This window comes from Ovis aries, chromosome 2 (assembly GCF_016772045.2).
Source record: "Ovis aries strain OAR_USU_Benz2616 breed Rambouillet chromosome 2, ARS-UI_Ramb_v3.0, whole genome shotgun sequence".
NCBI lineage: Eukaryota > Metazoa > Chordata > Mammalia > Artiodactyla > Bovidae > Ovis > Ovis aries.
Window position 1 is genome coordinate 67,493,667 of NC_056055.1, and position 23,140 is coordinate 67,516,806.

A 23,140-nucleotide genomic window follows, 5' to 3' on the forward strand; every position below is an offset into this window, starting at 1 on the left:
GGCAGCGCTGCCTAAGAACTGAAGCTAAAACAGAGGTGGGAGGCTGTATTCCTTTCCATTACTAAGCCCTGGAGTATTCACTCCCAAGTTCATCCACATTTCAAGAATGTTAAAACCCTGTAGTCAAGACCCTGATTATTTATAATTTAAAATAAACTACTGTGTAAAGCAGAGACTTCACAAATGAAGACAGAAAAGGAACTGGTGACAGGTAAGATAATACCAGAGGACAAAGCATCCATCACTCTCTTCTCTTGGCGTCCTCCCAAACCCCAGCTCCATTTCCTACAGCGAACAACTTTTACTTCTTCTGCAGATGTAACCGATTAAAAGGGAAAATGAGGATCCTGGTCCAAAGAGTTGTCAGTGTGTCTCACGCACACACGCCTGTAATTTTGCATCAACCAACAGAGAAGGAAAACGCAGGCGCAGGGCAGGCGGCACAGCAGGCGCAGCGAGACGCCCCCGAAGTAGCAGGGATCCAAGACAGAGTTCAAGACAGTTTCTCCCTACTCGCGACTTAACCTGAAATCCAAGTGACTCTGGAGAACAGAGAGAAGGATCCAGGCGCCTCGGAGGCCACGAGCCACCACCCCCGTCCGGTGAAACCTACCCGCTGCCCTCAACCCCACCTCCGCATGGGAGAGTCCCAGTCACCCATGGCGCCTCCGGGAAGCCCACCACGCGCTCCCAAGGCTCTCTCCTCGCGACCCTTCTCCCAACCAAGCGGAACGCAAGAGGGAACTTACAGGGAGCCAACCTGACATTTCCCGCCGAGGTGGAAACCCACGATCTCCTCGCACCGGCATCTTCTGGCGCGGGTCCCGCGTGGGCGCGTCTGTCCTGGGCCCCGCTCTTCCTCCTTGTCCAGGCTGCAGATCAGTCCCCCGCCCCGCAGCCGGGTTTTAGCCCGGTGCAAGTCCGCGGGGACCCACCCCTTTGTCCCTCCCTCCAAGGCGGCGGCGGCGGCGGCAACGGCCCGCCCCCTACCCAACGCCGCGCCTCTGCGCCCGCCGCCTGGCCGCGGAAACTCTCAAATGGGCCGCTACCAACCCTGCACGGCCGGGGGGAGGGCTTGCCGGCGCCGTGCCCCCGGAGACCCCGCGGAGCGCGGTGAGGGACTCTCGGCCGAGGACGGAAGAGGGGGGCGGCAGCAGGGAAATCCCGAGGCCAGAGCGTCCCGCGGCCCCCACGCCCAACCCCCCTCCGGCGGACCCGATGGTTCGCTCCGCGGCGCGCACTGGGGGCAGCAGGTCCGGCTCCGGGCGCGCGCCGGGGAAGCGCTGCAAGTTTGCGTGAAGCAGTGCGTTCGGGGTGGTCTCATTGTCCGCGGGGAAAGAATCTGCCTGCAGTGCGGAAGACAGAGGTTCGAATCCCTGGGTCGGGAAGATTCCCCTGGAGAAGGGAATGGCAACCCACCCCAGTATTCCTGCCTGGAGAACCCCGTGGACAAAGGAGCCTGGAGGGTCCATGGGGTCGCAAAGAGCTAGACGCTACAGAGCGACTGACACTTTCACTTTCTTTCTGCCCACAAGGTCGCGTGCGCATCTTGTAGGAACACTTTTTGGAGAGGTTTGCAGAGGCTTCTTCCCAATTCTCTTCCAAAAGAAAGAACCGGGGAAGCTCCAAAGTTTCTTTTTGTCCTGCGCCTAGAGACCAGACCGGCCAGCCAACACACACACATATACACCCAGGACGGTACCCCACGTTTCTCGGCTCAACAATTGATACCCTGAATTCGGAGAGTGTGAGAGGTTCGTGTTAAATAATAAAACAAGACTTTTGGGAAAATATACTCCAAGTTATCTCTTTGGCACATTCCCAACAACTCCAGCTTTTTTTTTTTTTAAAAAGTGAAAGTCGCCCAGTCGTGTCCGATTCTTTGCGACCCCATGGACTATAGGAGTCCTTGGAATTCTCCAGGCCAGAGTACTGGAGTGGGTAGCCTTTCCCTTCTCCAGGGGATCTTTCCAACCCAGGGATGGAACCCAGGTCTCCAGCATTGCAGGGGATTCTTTACCAGCTGAACCACAAGGGAAGGGAAGCCCCAAAGTAGGTCACAAATGCTTATCAGGGAGAATTCATCAAATTCAACTCAGTACATTTATTCATTGTAGAATCCTCTGTTGTGTGTTAGTCACTCAGTCATGTCCAACTGTTTGCGACCCCATGGACTGTAGCCCAACAGGTTTCTCTGTCAACTGGATTTTTCAGGCAAGAATATTGGGGATCTTCCCCACCAAGGGATGGAACCCAGGTCTCCTGCATTGCAGGTGGATTCTTTACTGTCTGAGCCATCAGAGAAGTCTCAGTTCAGTTCAGTCGCTCAGTCATGTCTGACTCTTTGTGAGAAGTCTATGTATATATAATTGTGCACAATAAATGTTTCCTTATTTTAAAGGCATGTAAGTTATTTGGAGAATCAAAACAGGTACCCTGAATAAAAATATACCTTTGGGTTTGAAATCTTAAGGAAACCACATTGTGAGAGAGAAATGTTCAGTCCATCCTGCTCTTCGGTTGACTAGTTCATAGTTCACCTAGGCCCACCAGAAGGTAGATGGAGGAGGGCATGGCAATCCACTCCAGTATTCTTGCCTGGAGAATCCCCACGGACAGAGGTGTATGGTGGGCTACAGCCATGGGGTTGCAAAGAGTTGAACATGAGTAAGCGACTGCACAGCACCTCAGAAGGTAGAAGGGTTGATGGATCCACTGAGGAGATGCAGAGGCCAGGCTCTCTCCCTGAAAAGTTGCTTCGTTTCCTGCCTAATGAAAACAAGTTTGGCAACTTATGTGGAAAAACAAGTTGAGCAGATGCCTCTGAAAGTGTTAGCTTCTGGCTTCCTTTGCAATGGCAAAGTGCCTGCCTCTGAATAAAAAGCACTGTGAGTAACATTTCCCAGTTTTAAGTCTCCAGAATTAGATACTTTGGTTGTATTCCTGAGGTAAGGTGTTACTCTCCTGATGAAAGCACCATTAAAAAAAAAAAAAATGTTTCCCAAATTAGGCAGTGCTGACTAATAATAACAATGACACCATATGTGAACTGGTCACACCTTAGTGATGTGAGCTTTTACCACTAGCATTTAAAAAGAAAGGAACCCAGAATGTAGCAATTATATCTGCTGAATGATTTTCCTTTTTCTCTCTAGAGTTGCATTGTCCAATATGATAACCACTTGTCACATGTGAGTATCGGATACATTTAAATTTAAATTAAAACTAAAAGAAACTAAAAGTCCAGTTTCTTAGTTATGTTAGTCATATCTCCAGTGCTCAGTCAGTAGCCACACATTTGTGGTTTCCATATTGAATAGTGTAGATATAGGATGTCCATCGCTGCATAAAGTTCTATTGCATTGTGGCTATTTATTAGTCGCTAAGGCATGTCCAACTGTTTTCATCTCCATGGATTGTAGCCTGCCAGGCTCCTCTGTCCCTGGGATTTCCCAGGCAAGAATACTGGAGTGGGTGGCAATTTCCCTCTCCATGGGATCTTCCGGATCCAGGGATCAAACCCAAGTCTCCTGATTGGGCAGGTAGATTATTTATCACTGAGCCACCAGGGAAGCCCTTCTAATACATTACAGTACTCCAAATGATGACATACTTTTATAGTAGAAATACCAACATTCTGACACAATACATAGTTCTGACTCACGTTGAAAAAAGTCTTTCAATTGATACAGTACCATTGCTGGTGGCAGTATAAATCTATACAACTCTTTGGAAAAGCAAGTTATACTAGTATATATTTCTCACAAGTGGGCTTGCACATGTGAACCCCATTCCTAGAATTTTGTGTCTCCAAAGAACTTCTATCCAACAAATAATTACTAAATACTTTCTATAAAGTCAGAACCCCCTGATACAAGACTTAGTTAGGCTGTAGCCTCAGAGTTCAGCCTACTACAGTAGACAATTAGTAAATTATAAGAAACCATTTAAGTACCAAGATTCCTGGCAGCTCAGAGTAGTCTAGGGTCTTTCTGGAGGGGTTCCTCACCCAGACAGGGGTATGGGGTTTAGTGACGTCTTTCCAGAGATGAGACAGCAGCTTACACATTCTAAAGGACAGGGAGGAATGACTTCGTGAGACAAAAAGAGGAGAAAGCCTTCCAGGTGAAGACAACAAATAACAAGTGGAGAAAAGGAAGGGATCACAGACTTGCTGTTGAGGTAGCAGGAGGTATGGTTGTTCAGGCAAACAGGGTTTGTGGTCTACTGTGACACTGCAGGAGTGGGATTCAACTGGCATTTTTTGAAGATCGCTCTGTCAGCTTCTTGGAAAATGGATGAGTTGGTGGGGGTCGCAGGGAGGGGCATCAGTAAGAATGACAAGGTCAACAGCAAACAAAAAAAGGATTTTTGTGGGATTGCAGGTGAGAGATGATGTGATTATGAAGTTAGACAAAATAAGCCAGTTCAAGGGATGAAGGAAGTGGAACCAGCAGGCTGGGTGACTGCCTGATCGGATATGAGGTAAGGAAGAGGGAAGTGAGTCTAAGGTGACTCTCAGGTTTCTGGCTTAACTAAGTAGGTGACAGTGTCTTTTGCCAAAATAGGAAACAAAGGAATGGGAACAGATCTTGGGAGGGGCTTGAGGAAGGATGGTGAGTTTAGTTAGGGACTGATTGAGTTTTTGAGGGTCATGGGTCCTCCAGGTGGAGATGTTCAAGTGTCTACTATGTGCCAGGCATTAACGAGATCTTAGGTAGAGAGGTTTGCGGTAGAGGAAGAGATTTGGAAATTGCCAGTGTATCAAGAAAGCTGATGTCATGGGAGGTAATGAGACTATTCAGAGACATGACAAAAACTGAGGAGGAAAAGAATAAGGGTATGCCAATACTTAGGGAAGATCCCAGGGAATGCCAATACTTAGGAGGCAAGCTTAAGACCCCAGGGTAGAGATAAAAGAGGAACTGCCAGAAAGGAAAAAAAAAATCCACTGCAGTAAGGTGTCCAAAAAGTCAAAAGAAGAATGAATTTCAAGAAGGGAAGAACAGCCAACACGGAACTTAGAAGAGTTCAGTTAAGAACAGAAGATGTTCACTGAGAACCACAGATCATCCTGGCCAGAGCTGTCTCAATAACAAGACAGGACTGGAGGTTAGATGACAGCAGGTGACTGGGAGGTGGGGCAGCGCTTCATTGTATGTATAACATAGGATGGAAACCATCGCTGTCCAAGGCTGGAGAACTGTTAAACTACAGCAGATCAACTTAATGGGCATAGCAAGTCATCATTCAAAATTATATAAGGAAGTCTGTGGAGCAACAAGGATAATAACAATATAATAACCAATGAGAAAGAGTACAAATAGCATCTATCCTCGGGAGTCCCCGGACAATCCAGCAGTTAGGACTTTGCACTTTCACTGTCACGGCCCAGGCTGGCTGGGGAACTAAGATCTCACAAGCACACAGTGCGGCAAAAAAACCAACCAAACAAAAATACTATCTATCCTGATGGCAATAACAGAAAATTACTATATATATATATAAAAGAATTGGAAAGTATATGAGAATATGATTTGATTAATGGTGAGGACTGTGTATACTTTTATTTTTTAATTGTAGTTATTGTTTATGAAATGTTTTAACACTTGTCATTATGTATTACAGTGTATAGTCTTTAAAGCAGGGTCAGAGGACCTCAAATAACTGTAAAAAACTAAACACTTTTAATCAGATTTCCTCAAGAACATTAAGATTTGGGGATAAACACACACACACACACACACACACATACACACACACATACTTACAACATGATTTTATAACATATCATTAAATGGGAGCAAAGGAACCTGACATGAAAAGTTTCCAGGCTAACTAAGCAATTGAGTTGGCCTGTACACTGGGTGGTGGATTAGAATCATGAAGGCACTCCCGGGACTTCCCTGGTGGTCCAATGGTTAAACTTGGCTTTCCAATGCAGGGAAAGTTTCCAGTCCAGTTTCCCACATGCCTTGCAGGCAAAAAACAACACAAAACATAAGCAACAGAAGCAATATTATAACAAATGCAATAAATACTTTTAAAATGGCCCACATTATAATGATACTTTCCTTCAGTAAGTGTTTCTTGAATGTCTAGCAGGTACCCTGGGGTAGGTATATAGCAGATAAAGCTATACAACAGGGGGCTTGCTCACAGCGTGATGAAGAGAAAGACACGTACACAAACGATGACAGGGCACAAGAATTGCTTGAGTATGTGCATGATTTCGGTGCTGGCAGTTAAAACTCTGCCTGAAGGAACGGTACCTTTCAGGAGAAAAGGCCTGGCATTCCTTTCCCTTCCCAAGCCAAACAACCATACCAGTAACTGTGCATATTCACTTAAAGGACTCCTCCTTCCATAAGCAGTCACCTCACATCCCTTAAAAGAACATCCAGGAGAGACGCATTCAAAATTCTGCTCTGCCCCATGCCTTCACATTTGGTTATTTAATGGTACTCTCACTAACTTTCCAAGTTCGTTAACTCCATGTGCATGCACCTAGCAGTGGCCCTGGGAACACACAGCGAGAAGGCGGCTGTTTGGAAGCCAGGAAGGCGGCCCTCACTGATCTTGGACTTCTCAGCCTCCGGAACTGTGTGAAGTAAACGTCTGTTTAAGCACCCTGTCCGGGGTGTCCTGCTGTGGCAGCCTGGGCTAAGGCAGCCTCCGTGTCCTATATGCATGGACCCTGCTGCCTTCTCCAGGCTCAGCCCAGCCTGCACTCTCCCAAGCTCACTTCCTGGAGCTGCACCGGCCTTTCTTTGCAGTTGTTGCTCTTGAGACCCTGCCAAGCTCATTCCTGCCCCAGAGCCTTTGTTGGAGCTTCTCTGCCTGGACCACAAAGCCAGCTCCTGCTTAGATTTCTCTTTCCATCTAAAGTAGAAAGCATCCCTTGAGGTTACTACCAGGAAATGATGCCCTCAGGAGAAAGCCAAGTTTAAATTAAAGCAAGAAGGTGGAGTTCAGCTGAATGTTTCATTTACAGTGAGACAAGGGTTTCAGAGTCCAGTGCAGGGTATGAAAGGGTGGGAATGGTAGATGGTCTATTTAGGGGATGGGAAGACCAGAGAGGAACAATAGCAGGAAGGGAGAGTAGCCCTAGGAAGGGCCCCCTCTTTTTAATCATCATCATCATCATCATTATTACCACTGATAATATGTTGGCATTGCTGCTATTATCACTACAATGAAAAGATATTACAGTAAGTACAAAGAGGATGAAAATATCAGTAATCAGACTTACAGGGAAAGAAAGTTTTCAGTTCTAAATGGATGGTGGCTTCTACTTGCCTCTCCTCTCACTGCTAATGGTACAAACTCCAAACCTCAGCATACCCAACCCTGTTCCTACCCTCCATCCTGTGTAAGCACTGGGCAATGTTTCTGGCCATGATGGGTTCACCTGGCCACAAAGTTGACGGAAGAATTAGCTGTGTAACTCAGAATCAGCTGGATGGATTACAAGTCTGAAGAGGCCCTGGAACGGTGCTGGGGGTAGTTCTGGTTGGAAGGAGGTGGCTGTGGTCTGGGCTGACCTCAGGGTGCCATACTGTGGATGAGCAGACTTCTAGGAAACTTATGGGGCTGACCTGGGTATATTCAGCCTGCTCAACAGGAATTGAGATACAGCATAATCCAAGTCCAATCCTGGAGATCACAGAAGCACTTTCTGGGATGTGGTTTCATCTGGACAGACCCTGCTACAGAGCATGTTCTGTCTGTGGAGAGCCCTCTCCTCCTGGCAAGGTGCCCTGGATCCTAAAGGCACTGTGCTCTGCATTTTGATATCTTTAATTATTTTTACCACTATTTATATTGCAGAGTATATAAAATCCACACTCTTCAGGGAGAAGTGCTACTTGTTAACACCCCATCAAAAAACCCAGAAACCTGGATTAAAAAGTAATTGGCTAAATGCACACTATGTGCCACAAATCTTTCAAACACTATATTAACTCATTTAATGTAAATCCTTCCATCGCCCCTGTATATTTGATATTATTGCCCTGTTTTAAGATGAGGAGACTGAGCTTCCCAGAGGAAAATAGCTTGTCCAAGGGCATCACAGAGTAGATGATGGGTAAGACTCCAAACCTATCAGACTCACAGTCCATTCTTATCCCTGCCCGCCTGTCCCTCAGTTCAGTCTGCAGCAATGAGACAACTGCACAGAGGTGGGGCAGAGGTAGGTCTTTGGTTGTCATCATTGTTGTTTTCCTTTGGGTTCTTTTGAACAGACTTAAGAGGGCTTTTGCTGACACAACAACTGAACAAATAATGCTGGGGAATCATATTTGTGAAAATCTTCCTGTGCAGTATTAAAAAGGTAAATACCACGAACGTCATTTGACTCCAGCCGATGAGCTAATAGCTAGTACGGATATGAGAGTTGGACGAGAAGGCTGAGTGCCAAAGAAATGATGCTTTTGAACTGTGGTACTGTAGATGATTCTTGAGAGTCCCTTCAACTGCAAGGAGATCAAGCCAGTCAATTCTAAAAGAAATCAACCCTGAATATTCATTGGAAGGACTGATGCTGAAGCTGAAACTTCAATACTTCGGTCACCTGATGTGACGAGCCAACTCTTTGGAAAAGACCCTGATGTTGGAAAAGATTGAGGGCAGGAGAAGGGGGCAACAGAGGATGAGATGGTTGGAGGACATTACTGACTCAAAGGACATGAGTTTGAACAAATTCTGGGAGACAGTGAAGGACAGGGAAGCCTGGCATACTGCAGTCCACGGGGTTGCAGAGAATCAGACACTACTGAGTGACTAACCAACAATAATGAGCTAGGAATTAGAATCCTGAAATCAAATATGATTCTAGCGTCTAAGAATTCTCGAAGTTCCTCTCCCCTAATAAGTTTCTTAAAAAAAATAAACCTTTAATAAGGGAAAATTTTTCCTTTTTAAGGGAAAAAAGTCCTCATCTCCCATGCAAGGGAGGGAATCTAAGGTGATAGTGGCCCAGGGGACTGTCTGTGTGATATACAAGTCCTCCGGGGAGCCCAGAGAGGCCTCTGGCAACTTGAATTGGTTAATCCTGCAGCACTAAGAATTCAGTATCCCTGACCAACACAGATTATAATTGTTGAAGTGTCTCCTTGATTGTCAAAGAATCTTCAGATCTGAAAGGGGCCTTAGAAAAAAAGCTGTTAAGTTTTCCAGGGCAGCCGAGCAAAACAGTACAGGCCTCTGAAAACAAAAGAAGCTGGTCCTGGGAAAGGCAAATCCAAGAGCCATTCTATAAAAACTTGAAAACACATAACACACATTTCTATAAAGACAGCTTCTTGATGATAAGAATCACCTGAGGCATCCCAGGTCCTTCCCTGAGATCCTGATTCAGTGGGTCTGAGAAGGGCCCTGGGGAATTTTACACTGCAGCACTGTACCCAGCGGGTGAACCTTATCATCAGGAAAGTTTAAGAAATTCTGCTGAAGGGACATTGTTACAATTCTCTGACAAAAGATAACAAGGTTTCCAAGGCAGGTAAAACATTCATTTTGAAGGTCAGAAAATTATTCTCCTGTGGGAAAGGATCAGGGGAAGGGATAGTTACTGATTTGGGGATAGACATGTACACACTGCTATATTTAAAATGGATAACCAACAAGGACCTACTGTATAGTACATGGAACTCTGCTCAATGTTATGTAGCAGCCTGGATGGGAGGGGAGTTTGGCGGAGAATGGATACATGTATGTGTATGGCTGAGTCCCTCTACCGTTCACCTGAAGCCGTCACAACACCGTTAATTAGCTATGCCATGCGAGTTCAGCCATGCTCGACTCTGCGACCCCACAGACTGTAGCCTGCCAAGCTCCTCTGTCCATGGGATTTTCCAGGCAAGAATACTGGAATGGGTTGCCATTTCCTCCTCCAGGGGACCTTCCTGACCCAGGGCTCCAACCCACATCTGTGGCTACTGCACTGGCAGGCACATCCTTTATCACTGAGCCACCAGGGTTATTAATACACTGTTGTTAATCAGTTATACCTCAAGACAAAACTAAAATTTTAGAAAAAAGAAAAGAATTCTCTTCTGAAAAAATGTCTTTGGCTTACAAAAGGGTCAGATGTTGTAATCCTCTTGGTATGTTGATTTGCGTACATATTTGTATATACACATATCTTTGAGTTTCAGTTATTTTAAAATAAATGATACTTGTTTATTTACACAAACCATACCACAGATCACACACACACACACATAAAAGAATAGTAAAATGCAATTAAAATGTCACAATCCTGAGCAAACTACTGTTAAATAACTGGATGAGCATCCTTCCAGGTACCTCCATGCATAGGTAAGCATGTAGATATCATATATAACATTATACATCTGGGGCTATACTAGACATGCCCTTTTGCTACCTGTTTTTTTCTACATGCTGCTGCTGCTGCTAAGTCGCTTCAGTCGTGTCTGACTCTGTGCGACCCCATAGACGGCAGCCCACCAGGCTCCCCCGTCCCTGGGATTCTCCAGGCAACAACACTGGAGTGGGTTGCCATTTCCCTCTCCAATGCATGAAAGTGAAAAGTGAAAGGGAAGTCGCTCAGTTGTGTCTGACTCTAGTGACCCCATGGAGTGCAGCCTACCAGGGTCCTCCGTCCATGGGATTTTCCAGGCAAGAGTACTGAAGTGGGGTGCCATTGCCTTCTCCATTTTTCTACATAGGAATAGGCAGTTTTTTCATGACAATATAGTTCTGTATCATCAATTTTCTGTGTGTGTGTTAGTCGCTCAGTCATGTCCGACTCTTTGCAACACCATGGGCTGTAGCCCACCAGTCTCCTATGTCCATGGAATTCTTCAGGCAAGAATACTGGAGTGGGAAGCTGCAAAATATCCCCATTTGTATGACTATACCATAATTTAATAAATAAATACTTCAAAGTTCTTTTAAACAATGGTATAGAGCAGAGATTCCTAGCCTCCAGGCTGTGAATGGGTATTGGAGTGGCTGGACAGCTAGCAAAGCTTCATTTGCTGCTCATCATCACTGGCATTACCACCTGACCCACCATCCCACCCGACCACCATGGTCCATGGAAAAATCTTCTTTCACAAAATTGGTCTCTGGTGCCAAAAAGTTTGGGGACCACTGGTATAGAGGACAAGGTAAAATCAGATGGATGAAATTCCTAAGATTTATTTTCCATAGATAATGAGAAAGCAAGCAGTTTGTAAGTTGTTGTTCTTTAGCTGCTAAGTCATGTCCGACTGTTTTGCAACCCCACAGAGTCTAGCCTGCCAGGTTCCTCTGTCCATGGGATTTACGAGCCAGGAACACCGGAGTGAGTTGCCATGTCCTTCTTTCTCCAGGGGATGTTCCCGACTCAGGGATCCAACCTAAGTCTCCTGCATTGAGGCAGATTCTTTACCACTGTGCCACCTGGGAAGTCCCACAGTTTGTAAGACTCAGGCACAATTTGTAAGATGTATATAGTATAGACAGTATGTTAGGAAGATATGTTAAAAAACAAAATAGAATAAATGAAGCGCTTTTGTGTTAAGTATAGATGAAAATAAAGAAACAAATAAGAATGTCACTTATAAACAGAAGAGTTCTAATGAAGGACAAAGTAAATCTTAAAAATTAATATTTAATAAAGCCACAAGAAAAGCCCAATAAAATATTAATAAATGCACTAAATATCTAACTTACAATTTTAGATGTAATAATATAGTTTATATTATTATTAATAAACATTTCCTAAAATATTAATAACACATAATAAAGCCCAGCTCATGTTGCCTCTAGATTGACAGCTATGTCATCCCTAAAGTGATCACCCATTGGTGACACCCATTATGTACAATTCTGGCCACCTGTATACTCTGCCCCCAAAGGCAGGCAAATTACTATTGAGCTACAGCTACTGGCCAAGTATACTTGGCCTGTATCCCTACTATGAGGAAAGCCTATGCTGGCTTCAGACACCTTCTATCTGCTAAGCCTCCTGTTCAACCTCAAATCTGGTCTCTGTGACCACACCGTCATTGGGGAAAGCTAACACCGCAAAGAGACAGGACATGTGAAGACTGCAAGCACAGGATTCCAGAGTGTGGGCCTTTCACCTTATTTATATCCTCACCTAATTATGTTAAAAGGGTTTGAATCTTTCCCCCTTGCATCTCAAAGCATGTTTTCAAGGTGAATAAATCATATGACTGGAACAACTGACTTTGTTCTCTAAGCCTTTCTGTCTCATCATCTCTGGGAGAGTTTCCTTGGCAGTATTCTTGGAGGCTAAGACTGCATCAAAGTTACTGCCCAGACTTCTAGAGTAATGGAGAGAAGCAAGCATGGTGGGGGCTATAATGGCTAAAACTACACACATAGAAGGAACATCAAATTCTCTGCTAGTCTGGGCCAGAGGGCAAGGGCAATACAAAGTGCAGTCTTTCATTTAGTTTCAGGAATGTGTCGGGTTTTCAGCTGTTCTTGCCTCCAAAGTTATCATCTAAGTTTTTAAATGAATCAATCACAATTTATTTTCAAGAGATTCTGATATTTACGTTGTATACACTAAATCACCTAAGCAGTTTTAGCTATACTTCCCAATGACATTTTATTTTTCACCTATCTTCTCTCTCCCTGATCTATTTCTAGCTCTCCTAGAACCGTCCTCCACTTGCTAAAGTATCTTGATTCTTGTTCTAAATCTTGCCGTAAGTATCCTACTGAGCTAAAGCCATCAGAAGAGACAAATTCAACTTGAACATAAGTATGAAGTCTCTTTCAAAGCGTGTTGCCAGTTATTTTAGTTACCAGACTTAAGATCTGAACTAAAAATAATTATATATGTAATTATTTTGATTTTTTGACTATCAATAATTATATCACAAATATCCATGTCAAACATGAATAATTATAATCAATCATGTATTTTTTTCAAAAATCAATAATTTTTTTAAAATATCAACAAAATTAAGATTAGGTAGGGGACTTCCTATCTAGGGTGTTTTGTCTAATCTCACTGTACAATCAGATTACCTCTAAATAAATCAAAACTTTGGCTGAACTGAAACATGCTATCACCAACCACTCAACTAATGAAAATGTGAGGTATCAAAATCAGGACTCCAGTGATGACACCCTTCCAAACCAGAAATTAATTACATCTTTTTTTTTTTTTTAATTTTTGGCTGTGCTGAGCCTTCGTTGCAGCACACAGGCTCTAATGTACATGGGCTCTGCTGCTCCCGCAGCATGTGGGACCTCAGTTCCTTGACCAGGGATTGAACTGGAGTCCCCTCTTTTGGAAGGCAGATTCTTAACCACTGGACCACTCAGGAAGTCCCTGCATTATTTTATTATAATAGGAATCATAAAATAAGCTGCCTCCAGTCTTCCCCACGCAGTCACAGTACCAGGGGTCCAGTACAGGTAGCACACACACAATGTAACTGTTGATTGAAAACTCAACTGCATCTTCCAGGCAGGGAAGAGTCCTTATCCATGAAAATTTCCTGAGGCAATGCTGTGCTTAGCCCTGTGCCTGTGTGTCTAGCCCAGAGGGTACCTGAAACCAGTTACTGGATCCTGAGTGGCTGGAATATGTGGAGGAGGAAGTGCTGAAGAGAGAGGCAGGTGGAGGAGAGGAAAAACGGTGGTAAGTACAGAGATTCCTTTTAAGAAATGTGGCTGTGAAAAGTAAGAGAGAGGTAGGGCTCTAGGTTTACAGGCCCCTGGTATGTGACCTACTATGTCTCTGACCCTTTGTGACCCCACGGACTGTAGCCCACCAGGCTCCTCTGTCCATGCGATCTCCCAGGCAAAAATACTAGAGTAGGTTGCCACTTCCTTCTCTAAGGGATCTTCCAACACAGGGATCTAAGCTGCATTTCCTGCATTGGCAGGCAGATTCTCTACCACTGAGCCATTTGGGAGTCCCTTTCACCAGCTCCTGCTGGTGGCGGTGGTTTAGTCGCTAAGTCTTGTCTGATTCTTGTGACCCCCGTGGACTGTAGCCCTGCCAGGCTTCTCTGTCCATGGGATTCTCCAGGCAAGAATACTGCAGTGGGTTGCCATTTCCTTCTCCATCACAAGCTCCTAGTCATGTTTTAATTCTTAGGTTTTGGGTTCTCTAAAACATTCAGGAGTATAATTAAATCTATGTTTCAGAACCTAGGTTGAATATTACTCATCTCTAATATATGCTATACTTAAAATATCTAGACATCTCAGATTTCCAGAGATAAGCAAATGGCTACCATTCCATCTTGTTGACTTCATGAGGGAAGCATGCACTTTAATTTTTGTTTGGAAAACACATTAGACTATAATTACAGCATTCAAACACTTCTTGTTTTTATTTCTCTTCCACTTCAATGGTACACAAATATACATGATGAAATTTTGCTTTAACTGCTAAAGTGACCAAAGTCTTTGTACATAAGTATTTGAGGCAATTCTCTTTCATTATAAATACTTAAAGAAGAAAATATGGAATTATTGTATGAGTACTGACAAAACTACTTGTCTAAACTCTCCACAGCTAGACAATTAAGTTGCTTGAGTCCCTGAATGCTAAAACAATTCCAAGTAAAGGTACTTAAAATACAAGTGCAGAACTAACACATTGCTTACAAATATTTAGGTTGGTTTGAGAAGGAAATTAAGAATAGGACATCTATACTCTGATAACCTGTGTATTTATAGGTAGCGGTGATTTAGTCACCAAGCTGTATTTGACTCTTGCAACGCCATGGACTATAGCCCACCAGGCTCCTCTGTCCATGGAATTTCCCAAGCAAGAATACTGGCGTGGGTTCCCGTTTCTTTCTCCAGGGAATCTTCCTGACCCAGGGATCAAGCCCACATCTTCTGCATTGTAAGCGGATTCTTTACCACTGAGCCACCAGGGAAGCCCTATGTGTAGGGATTTAATGTTTTAATAGCAATGAATTTTCAATTTCATATACTCCAGTGGCCCCAACCTTTATGGCACCAGGAAGCAGTTTTGTGGAAGACCATTTTTCCACAGACTGAGCGTGGGGGTGGGGTGGGGAATGGCTTCAGGATGATTTAAGAGCATTATATTCATTGTGTGTTTTATTACTATCATTAATATATAGCAGCTCCACCTCAGATCATCAGCAGTAGATCCTGGAGGGTGGGGATCCCTGACATAATCTGGTAATTTCCCACCACTCTCCTTAAACAGGCAGGACAGGAAACTGACATATAAAAATATCTGATCCATAAACTCAAGAATTAGAAATAAACAGGCTATCAGCTTGGTATCCTGACCTCTACACCACTGCTTTTCCCAGTGAACCATGAGCAGACATAGCAGAGAAAAAAAAAGGGGGAAGGCCAGTAAACAGAGTGAAGCACTGGGTGAAAGAATACAATGATGAATCCGATCTGGGGTTTCAACAAACCCCAGTTCTGCTACTTCGCAGGTTTAACGTGTGCCACTGCCACTACTCAGCTGTTCCGACCTATCAAAATGGCAAGTTACACAGCTGGACCTGATGGGCGTGTGATTTATGTAAACCCTCTGAGTTTCCATCTCTGCATCTGTAAAATGGTATAGTGAGTTGTATGGTGTCTCCCCAAATTTCACACATTGAAGTCCCAGCTCTCCTTACCTCAGAATATGATCTCATTTGGAATCAGGATCCTTACAGAGGCAATCAAGTTACAGTGAGGTCTTTAGGCGGGGGCCCTAATGCAGTGTGACTGCTATCTTAAAATGGGTTAATTTAGACAAAGAGACAGACGCACATAGCGGGAAGATGACCACCTTCTAGCTAAGGAGAGAGGCCTGGAACAGATCCTTCCCTCATAACTCTCAGAAGGAACCAATCCTGCCAACACCTTGATTTCAGACTTCTAGCCTCCAAAACTATCAGTTCAGTTCAGTCGCTCAGTCATGTAATACAAACTATGAGACGATACGTTATTGTTTATACCACCCAGTCTGCGATAGGTTGTTTTTGTTTGTGTTTTTTACTGCAGCCCTAGGAAACTTATACAAATTAAGATTATAGCTGGACCCATATCTCATAGGTGGGTCTGAGAATTAAATGAAAAACAATGCAGCTAGATATTTAGTACAGTACTGAGTACACTGTAATAAGCTCCCAAATAAATATAAGGCTTTCATCTTTATTACTGTAGGTTGATACTTCATATCAGAATTACAATGGAACTCTCAACACAAACAACTTTTCTTCTCACAGTACAGCATCTCCAGGCCTCTGAGGTACAGCCTGTCCTCCCCACTTTTTTCTTCCCCTCTCTGCACACCTGGCCAACAACTTACCCTCCTCAGGAGCCTCCTCTCACATAATCACTGCTTCAGGCCTTCTGCTCTGCAGCCCTTTTCACACAGCAGTGTAATTACTGATCTCAAATTAGATTCCCAAGTCCCCCAGACAAGCCTTTACATTCCTCTTAGCTTTCCTCAGGCAGCCTGTGAGGTGCTCATTAAAAGTTTGAGGGGAAAAAAAAAAAGTTTGAGGAAAGAATCTCTTCACCACAGGTACGGAAACTGGCCACATACTATCTACAAACAAGCCCAGGCTCTAAGACACCTGTTAAAAGTACTGTCCAGGTTAGTGGTTCTCAAAGTGTGGTGGGGAAACCTGAAGTATCAGCCTGGATGGGAACTTGCTAGCAATGCAAATATCCTGGGGCTCACCCCGAGGGACTGAAGCTGCAACTCTAGGGAGGGAACCCAGGAATCTGTGTTTTACCAAGCCCTCCAGGTGACTGATGCAGCTAAAGTTTGTGAGCTACTGTTCTGTCTCCAATTCCATGTGAAGGGGTTGGGCTGCTGGTTGTGAGCTCCCCAGGAATTCCTACAGAGGAGGAGTCCCAGGGGAGAGGGGACTGCAGAGGGGCTCTCAGAGGCACAGAAGCAAAAGTTTTAATTTTCACTTTCAATTCACTTATCTATACCCATATTATGGGATGAGCTGGTAACAACTCTAAACTGTTACTATCTAAATTACCTAGCAGTGAGAATCCATGTCTAGGAAGTGAGGCTCTGTCCAGACTCTGAGCCTCCTCCCGGAAAGCAAAGAGGAAAAGATGATTTTGCTGCATAAGTAGCAACAAACAAATGCCAGGCAAATAGTGCTCTCCAGAGACTTTAAGATAGTAAAGCAGGGCAGCTGCAGGTAGAAGCTTATAATCAGAAACAGGTAAAGGGCCTTCATGGATGGCCTCCTCCATCCGTGCCAGACATTGCTAATGGGTCACAAAATTCTTACTCAACAAACGTGGACAGTGTCTGTATGCTAAGTTGCTTCAATCGCGTCCAACTCTTTGTGACCCTATGGACATAGCCCACCAGGCTCCTCTGTCCATGGGATTCTCCTGGTAAGAATACTGGAGTGGGTTGCTATGCCCTCCTCCAGGGGATCTTCCTAACCCAGAGATTGAATCTGTGTCTCTTAAGTCTCCTGCACTGGCAGGCAGGTTCTTTACCACTAGCACCAGCTGGGACAGTATCTAGAAATCTTTAACTCCAGGCAGCCACTATCAATTGATCAGATCTGGCCCTTGCGAAAAACCCATTACTATCCTAGTTTAGGAGTTAAATCCTCAAGTTCTGTAGAGTTAGTATGGAAAACAGCTGCTATTATAGGAATCTCACTGCACTTGGGAATCAGAGGCTATGCAATCTTGGGGAAACCATTTAAAATCTTTGAATCTCAGTTTCCTTATTTGCAAAAGGGAGCTGGCAATAGCTCCTCCAGAATGTTCTGAGGATAAACAAGATGGATGAAAGCCCCTTGTCCAGTCCCTGGCAAATAAAACGCTTTTAATAAATGTCCGTTGGATTTGAAACTATAGCCATGTGGGGAAAACCACACCACCCAAGCTTGCCTGCAGCTAATTCACCCAGAAACCCAGGTTTCAGTGTTTATCTGTGAAGGAGCTGTGGAGTAAGACGCTAGCTTGGGAAAACAAACTGATGTTGAAGGGTATGTGGTCACTAGTATAGGCAATCAGAACCAGGGAGACATTTATCAGGAAGAGCTTGTTTGAGTCCTTGTCCAAAGACAATGCCAGCTCCAGGTCCTCCTTTGCCATATCCATACTGGACCTCTAATCATTTGACTAAAGCAACAGACCCTACCCAGAAATCTACTTTCAGGAAAACCACTTCCAGGGTTTGGGCAAGCATCTGTCTTCTTATGTTTGGAATGTTTAAAAGCTCCATAGAGAACATCTCAGTAAACAAAACCCACTCCTAGCCTTGTTAGTTCAGTGGAAACTGAGGAATTCCCCACTCAAGTGTCCCCATTTGGACAACTAGATGGCAAGAAAGGCCTTGGTGTGTGACCGATGCTTGCTATATGTTAACTCATTCAGCTTCATGTTAACAAGCCCTTTTTACAGATAAAGGATCTGGAGCTCATAGACATTAAGACGATCACACAGTCAGAAGGCAGGAATACTAGGATTTGAAGAGCTATCTGCCAGTCACACTCCACTAAATTCCAACACTGATATGAAGCTGGAATCCACCCCAGTAAGGTCGTCAAGTTTAAACAGATAGGAATTTTGAAACAAACACATGAAAAAAAAATTCTAACCCCATTCTAGCAGCCATGGACTGGCCTATAACCAGGGGTTAAAGTGTAACTAAGAATAAATACATCCTAGCATCTGCCAAAATAGAATTTAATACCTTGTAAATCCCATTTAATTCGTACTTAAAACTGAATCAGTCAATAGATAATACTCAGCCCTTTTTCTAAAAGCCTGTACGTAATTAATCTTTAGAAGCCAGTGTCACTGATGTCTTTTTTATTTTCAGCAAAGCACTTTCCACTGTTATATAATTTTGCTATGTCAAAGATAATGGAAAAAATGTGACCTACCAGAATGACTTATAAACCCTACACATCAAAATACCTTGGTATGCATTTATTCTGAATAATGAGTGTTAGACCTAGGTGCTTTATCAGCATTTGCCCAGAATTACCTATCAATTCAGACCATAAATGCAGGCAAGATCTTTCTCACCTTTGGGAAACAGGGCATTACAATTAAATTTTCTTGGATACTATACAATTTCATTACCAGCAACATCGAATAGGGTGGCCTTGACTTGTAGGATGTGAGATTATTTAATCAAACTAGGCCAGTAACTAAAGCTGATGAGAGGCCAAAAGGCAAGTACCTGGTAAAGCAGGCTGTCTGTTGGCACGTGTCTGTGTTTCCTGGAGCACTTGTGCCAAGAGTTGCAGCTGGGATGCCAATCCCACTCACAAGGAGATGACAGCAAGGTAGTACTTCGCACCCTGAAAAAGACACTACTGTTAAAATTCAGCACGGTCATTCCCAGTTTGCCGAGATCCTTGAAATGTACTGAAATTCACATTCTGTACAGTTTACCCACCTACGTTATGGCTTTCAACATATTCACAGACTTGTGCAACCACGACCACAATCCATTTTAGGACATTTTCATTACTTCAAAAAAGAAACCATTTAATCCTCCAATTCCCCCCTCCTCCTCCCAGCTGTAGACAACCACCAATCTAATTTTGTCTCTATAGAGTCACCCCTTCTGCAGATTTCATATAAATGAACTCATATGTGATCTTTTGTGACTGGTTTCTTTCACTTGGCATAACATTTTCAAGTTGCATCCAGGGTGTAGCCTGTGTCAGAACCTCACTCCATGTATGGATATATCATAGTTTACTTATCCACTTTACCGCTGATGGACATTTGGGTTGGCTGTTTCCACCTTTTAGCTATTATGCTCAAATGTGTACATGGACCTAGTTTTCATTTTTCTCAGCTGTATATCTAGGAGTGCAATTGCTGTCCTGTTCTTCAAAACAGAAAAAAAAAAAGAGTAAAGAATTCGTTTTGGGGGCAGGGGTGGGTACTTCCCTGGCAGTCCAGAGGTGACACAGTGGTAAAGAATCCGCCTGCCAATGCAACAGACACAGGAGATGTGAGTTCGATCCCTGGGTCGGGAAGATCCCCTGGAGGAGGAAATGGCAACCCACTCCAGTGTTCTTGCCTGGAAAACCCCATGGATAGAGAAGCCTGGTGGGCTATAGTCCCTGGGGTCACGAAGAGTCTGACACGACTAAGCACACGCATGTCATGTCATGTCTCTGGGGGTCCAGTGCTTAAGACTCTGTGCTCCCGATGCAGGAGGAGCGGCTCAACCCCTAATCAGGGAACTAACATCCCACATGCTGCAAGGTACAGCCAAAACAAACAAACAAAAAATTCACTTTTCAGGTTAAAAAAAAAAAATACCCAGCAGGTGATAAAACATCTAGAGAAAACTTTTTTTAAATTTTGGTAAAATACACTTAACTTAAATTCACCATTTTAAGGTATACAATAGAAAAAACATTTTCAACTAAAAGGGAATTACAATACTGGCTTGTCTCTATATTTATACATGTAGGTTTCCCCCAGTCAGAAAAGATGGCAGATACTTTTTATTTTAACCCCTCATCCCAAGACAATCCAAGAAAATGCTTTCTGGACATTTTTATGAATCCTGCCCGTGCCTTTCAAACAGCACAAGAGGCAAGCTCCTTTCTGGGCAGGGCTGGAAACCCAGCAGCCTCATGTGGGGATACATCCAGTGGGAGGAGGAATGTGCTTCTCACCAGTTCCGCACATACTCCTCTGTCTGCTAGACAAAGTGATATTGTGGCATCTGTGCAAAACACTCGCTACACAATGGAACAGAAATCAGAGAGTGTCCATTTTATTTGTGCAGGCAGGAGACCCATTTCCCTTCTCCAAGGATCAGCAGGAAATGTGGGCACAGGCTAATGCAGGGACATCTGGATATCCTACAAAGCAACCAGCAGGATTAGAGCCCAGCCCATATAGTTTCTGTTATTACTTCCCACAATAAATAAATGCCCAGCAAATCAAGATGGACTTGCTTATGCTTTGGGCCTTAGTATGAAATTTTCCTACATGTATCAATGCCAAATAGAGTTTGCCTCTTTCATTGAAATGGCTTGCTTTTGAATTAAGTCAGTTTTCTGCATTTTGACAACATCCTGATTTTAACTATCTTTTATGATACTGCCTGAAGTTTCTGACATATACAGGAACCTCAAATAACAATCAGCCATTTCTGAAATACAAACTATTGACTAATGATAGTCGCTCAGTCTTGTCCGACTCTTTGCGACCTCATGGAATGTAGCCTGCCAGGCTCCTCTGTCCATGGAAATTTCCAGGCAAGAATACTGGAGTGGGGTGCCATTTCCTTCTCCAACACTGACTAGGGCTACCTATAAATTAAGGAAAAGCTTGGAAGAAAACTAAATACACTTGGTATGCAATAGTATTGACAAATATGTAAAATTTTTGTCAGGTAACATGAGTTAGTGCTGGAAAACTTCACAAAATTTTAAAAGGAAAATCCATAAGTGGCTCAGTAATCAGATGTCAACTCTTGTTTTTGTTTTTGTTTTCATCATGCCATGTACCATGTGAGATCTTAGTTTCCCAACCAGGAATTGAACCTATGCCCCCTGTGTTGTGGGCATGGAGTCTTAACCACTGGACCACCAGAAAAAAAATTTTTTTTCTACTTGTGGCTATTTTTAAAATAATTTATTTTTATTGTTGGTTACACACAGTCTTGGTTGCTGCACACAGGCTTTCCTTGTGGCAAGCGAGGGCTACTCTTTGTTATGGTGCACGGGCTTCTCACTGTGGTGCCTTCTCTTATTGCAGGGTCTGGGCACGTGGGCTTCAGTAGTTGCAGCTTGCGGGCTCTAGAGTGCGAGCTCGGTAGTTGTGGCATACCAGGCTTTGTTGCTCCGTGACATGTGACATCTTGTGACATCTTTCCAGACTAGGGATCGAACCTATGTCCCTTGCATTAGCAGGCAGATTCTTCTCTGCTGTACCACCAGGGAAGTCCTAGGGCTATTTTAAAACCAAGTAAGCAATGGCAAAATATTTGCCAGTGTACCTATCGTGTTGGGCATTGGGGGTCAATAAACACATGTGCGAGTTATCCAATCTGTGCTTCAATAAACTTGCAACACTAGGTCAACTGGTTGGCAGCTGGTTTTGACCTATCATATGATTACAGTTTGTAGAGTAGAAGCCCCAGCACAGTTCCATTTACAGAAGCAAGACAAAGTACTGAACGGAGGAAGGGGCTGGTGGTGAAAGAATTTCTCGAGGTCTTGAAAACTCAGTCATGACCTGACTTCCAATTATGTTCTAAAACCCAAAAGGAGCTGCTCATAATTACTATCCAGTATTACATGTACGTTGTGGCAATTGGAATAGTTCTGGAAAAGAATGAAAGGGACAGAACCCTTGGAAGAAATATTGGCCCCACTATTTAGTCAACCAGCTCAAGAGAAATCTCCAGTCAGAATGCTTGTCAGCAGATTTCCCTCCGTAGAAGCACAACTTATCACCTACCTTCTAACCACTGAGATGTCTAACAGCTGTAGGCAGGGGAAGTATTTGGACAAAATTTTTAGGAAGGTCAGAGAACTGTGAGGTCAAGAGGGAACGAGTAGGATATCATGGAACGGGCTGCTCTAGATGCTTGTTCCTCCAAGTGTGAGTCATGGACCATCCACTGGGTGGGCATCACCAAAACTGACAGTATCACCTATAAGCATATTCAAATGCAGACTCTCAGGCCCCACCACATCTACAGCATTAGAACCTGCATTTTAATAGAGTGGTTCATATGCACATTAAAGGGTGAGAAATAAGATATCAAGGTGCCACTGAAGGATTTAGAACTTATTTACAAAATTAAACAGTAGGAGATAATCCCTCCCAGGATGCCAAGAAAGCAGAGTTTACTACAAGGTTAGTGAAGGATATTAATATGTCTACAGAAAGGCTGTGTCAAGTGATAAAGTCAGCAAACAAGAAAATGAGTATCAGCAAAATACTCTTTTGTCCATGTATATTCAAAGAACTCAAAGTATTATAAGGAAGATCTTGACCTGTGATGCAGAGACATTTCATCAGGCTTAAACAAAATTTTTTTTAAAGGGAATTTAAAAAAAAGGAACAGTCAACTCTCCTGATTAAGGATCATTTTGGAATGAATGCTTTGACTTCTGTTTGGCTAGACTTGGGAAACTGAGGATAACCAGAGGTGGTTCTACCTAGG

The 23,140-nt window shown here is 43.7% G+C and overlaps 1 protein-coding gene across 4 annotated transcripts in view; it reads right to left on the reverse strand.

The window, feature by feature from the left end:
• Positions 1-19,292, reverse strand: part of TJP2 (tight junction protein 2) — a 96,183-nt gene extending 76,891 nt beyond the window's left edge. For 3 of the 4 annotated variants that reach the window (XM_004004331.6, XM_027964512.3, XM_004004328.6), the window contains exon 1: positions 750-881. In XM_004004331.6, coding sequence (XP_004004380.2) covers positions 750-809 — 60 coding nt within the window. In that variant the 5' untranslated portion in view covers positions 810-881. Of the gene's footprint in view, positions 1-749; positions 882-19,171 lie in introns of those variants that run through there. The other variant, XM_027964513.2, reaches the window with a different exon arrangement.
• Between the last annotated feature and the right edge of the window lie 3,848 nt (positions 19,293-23,140).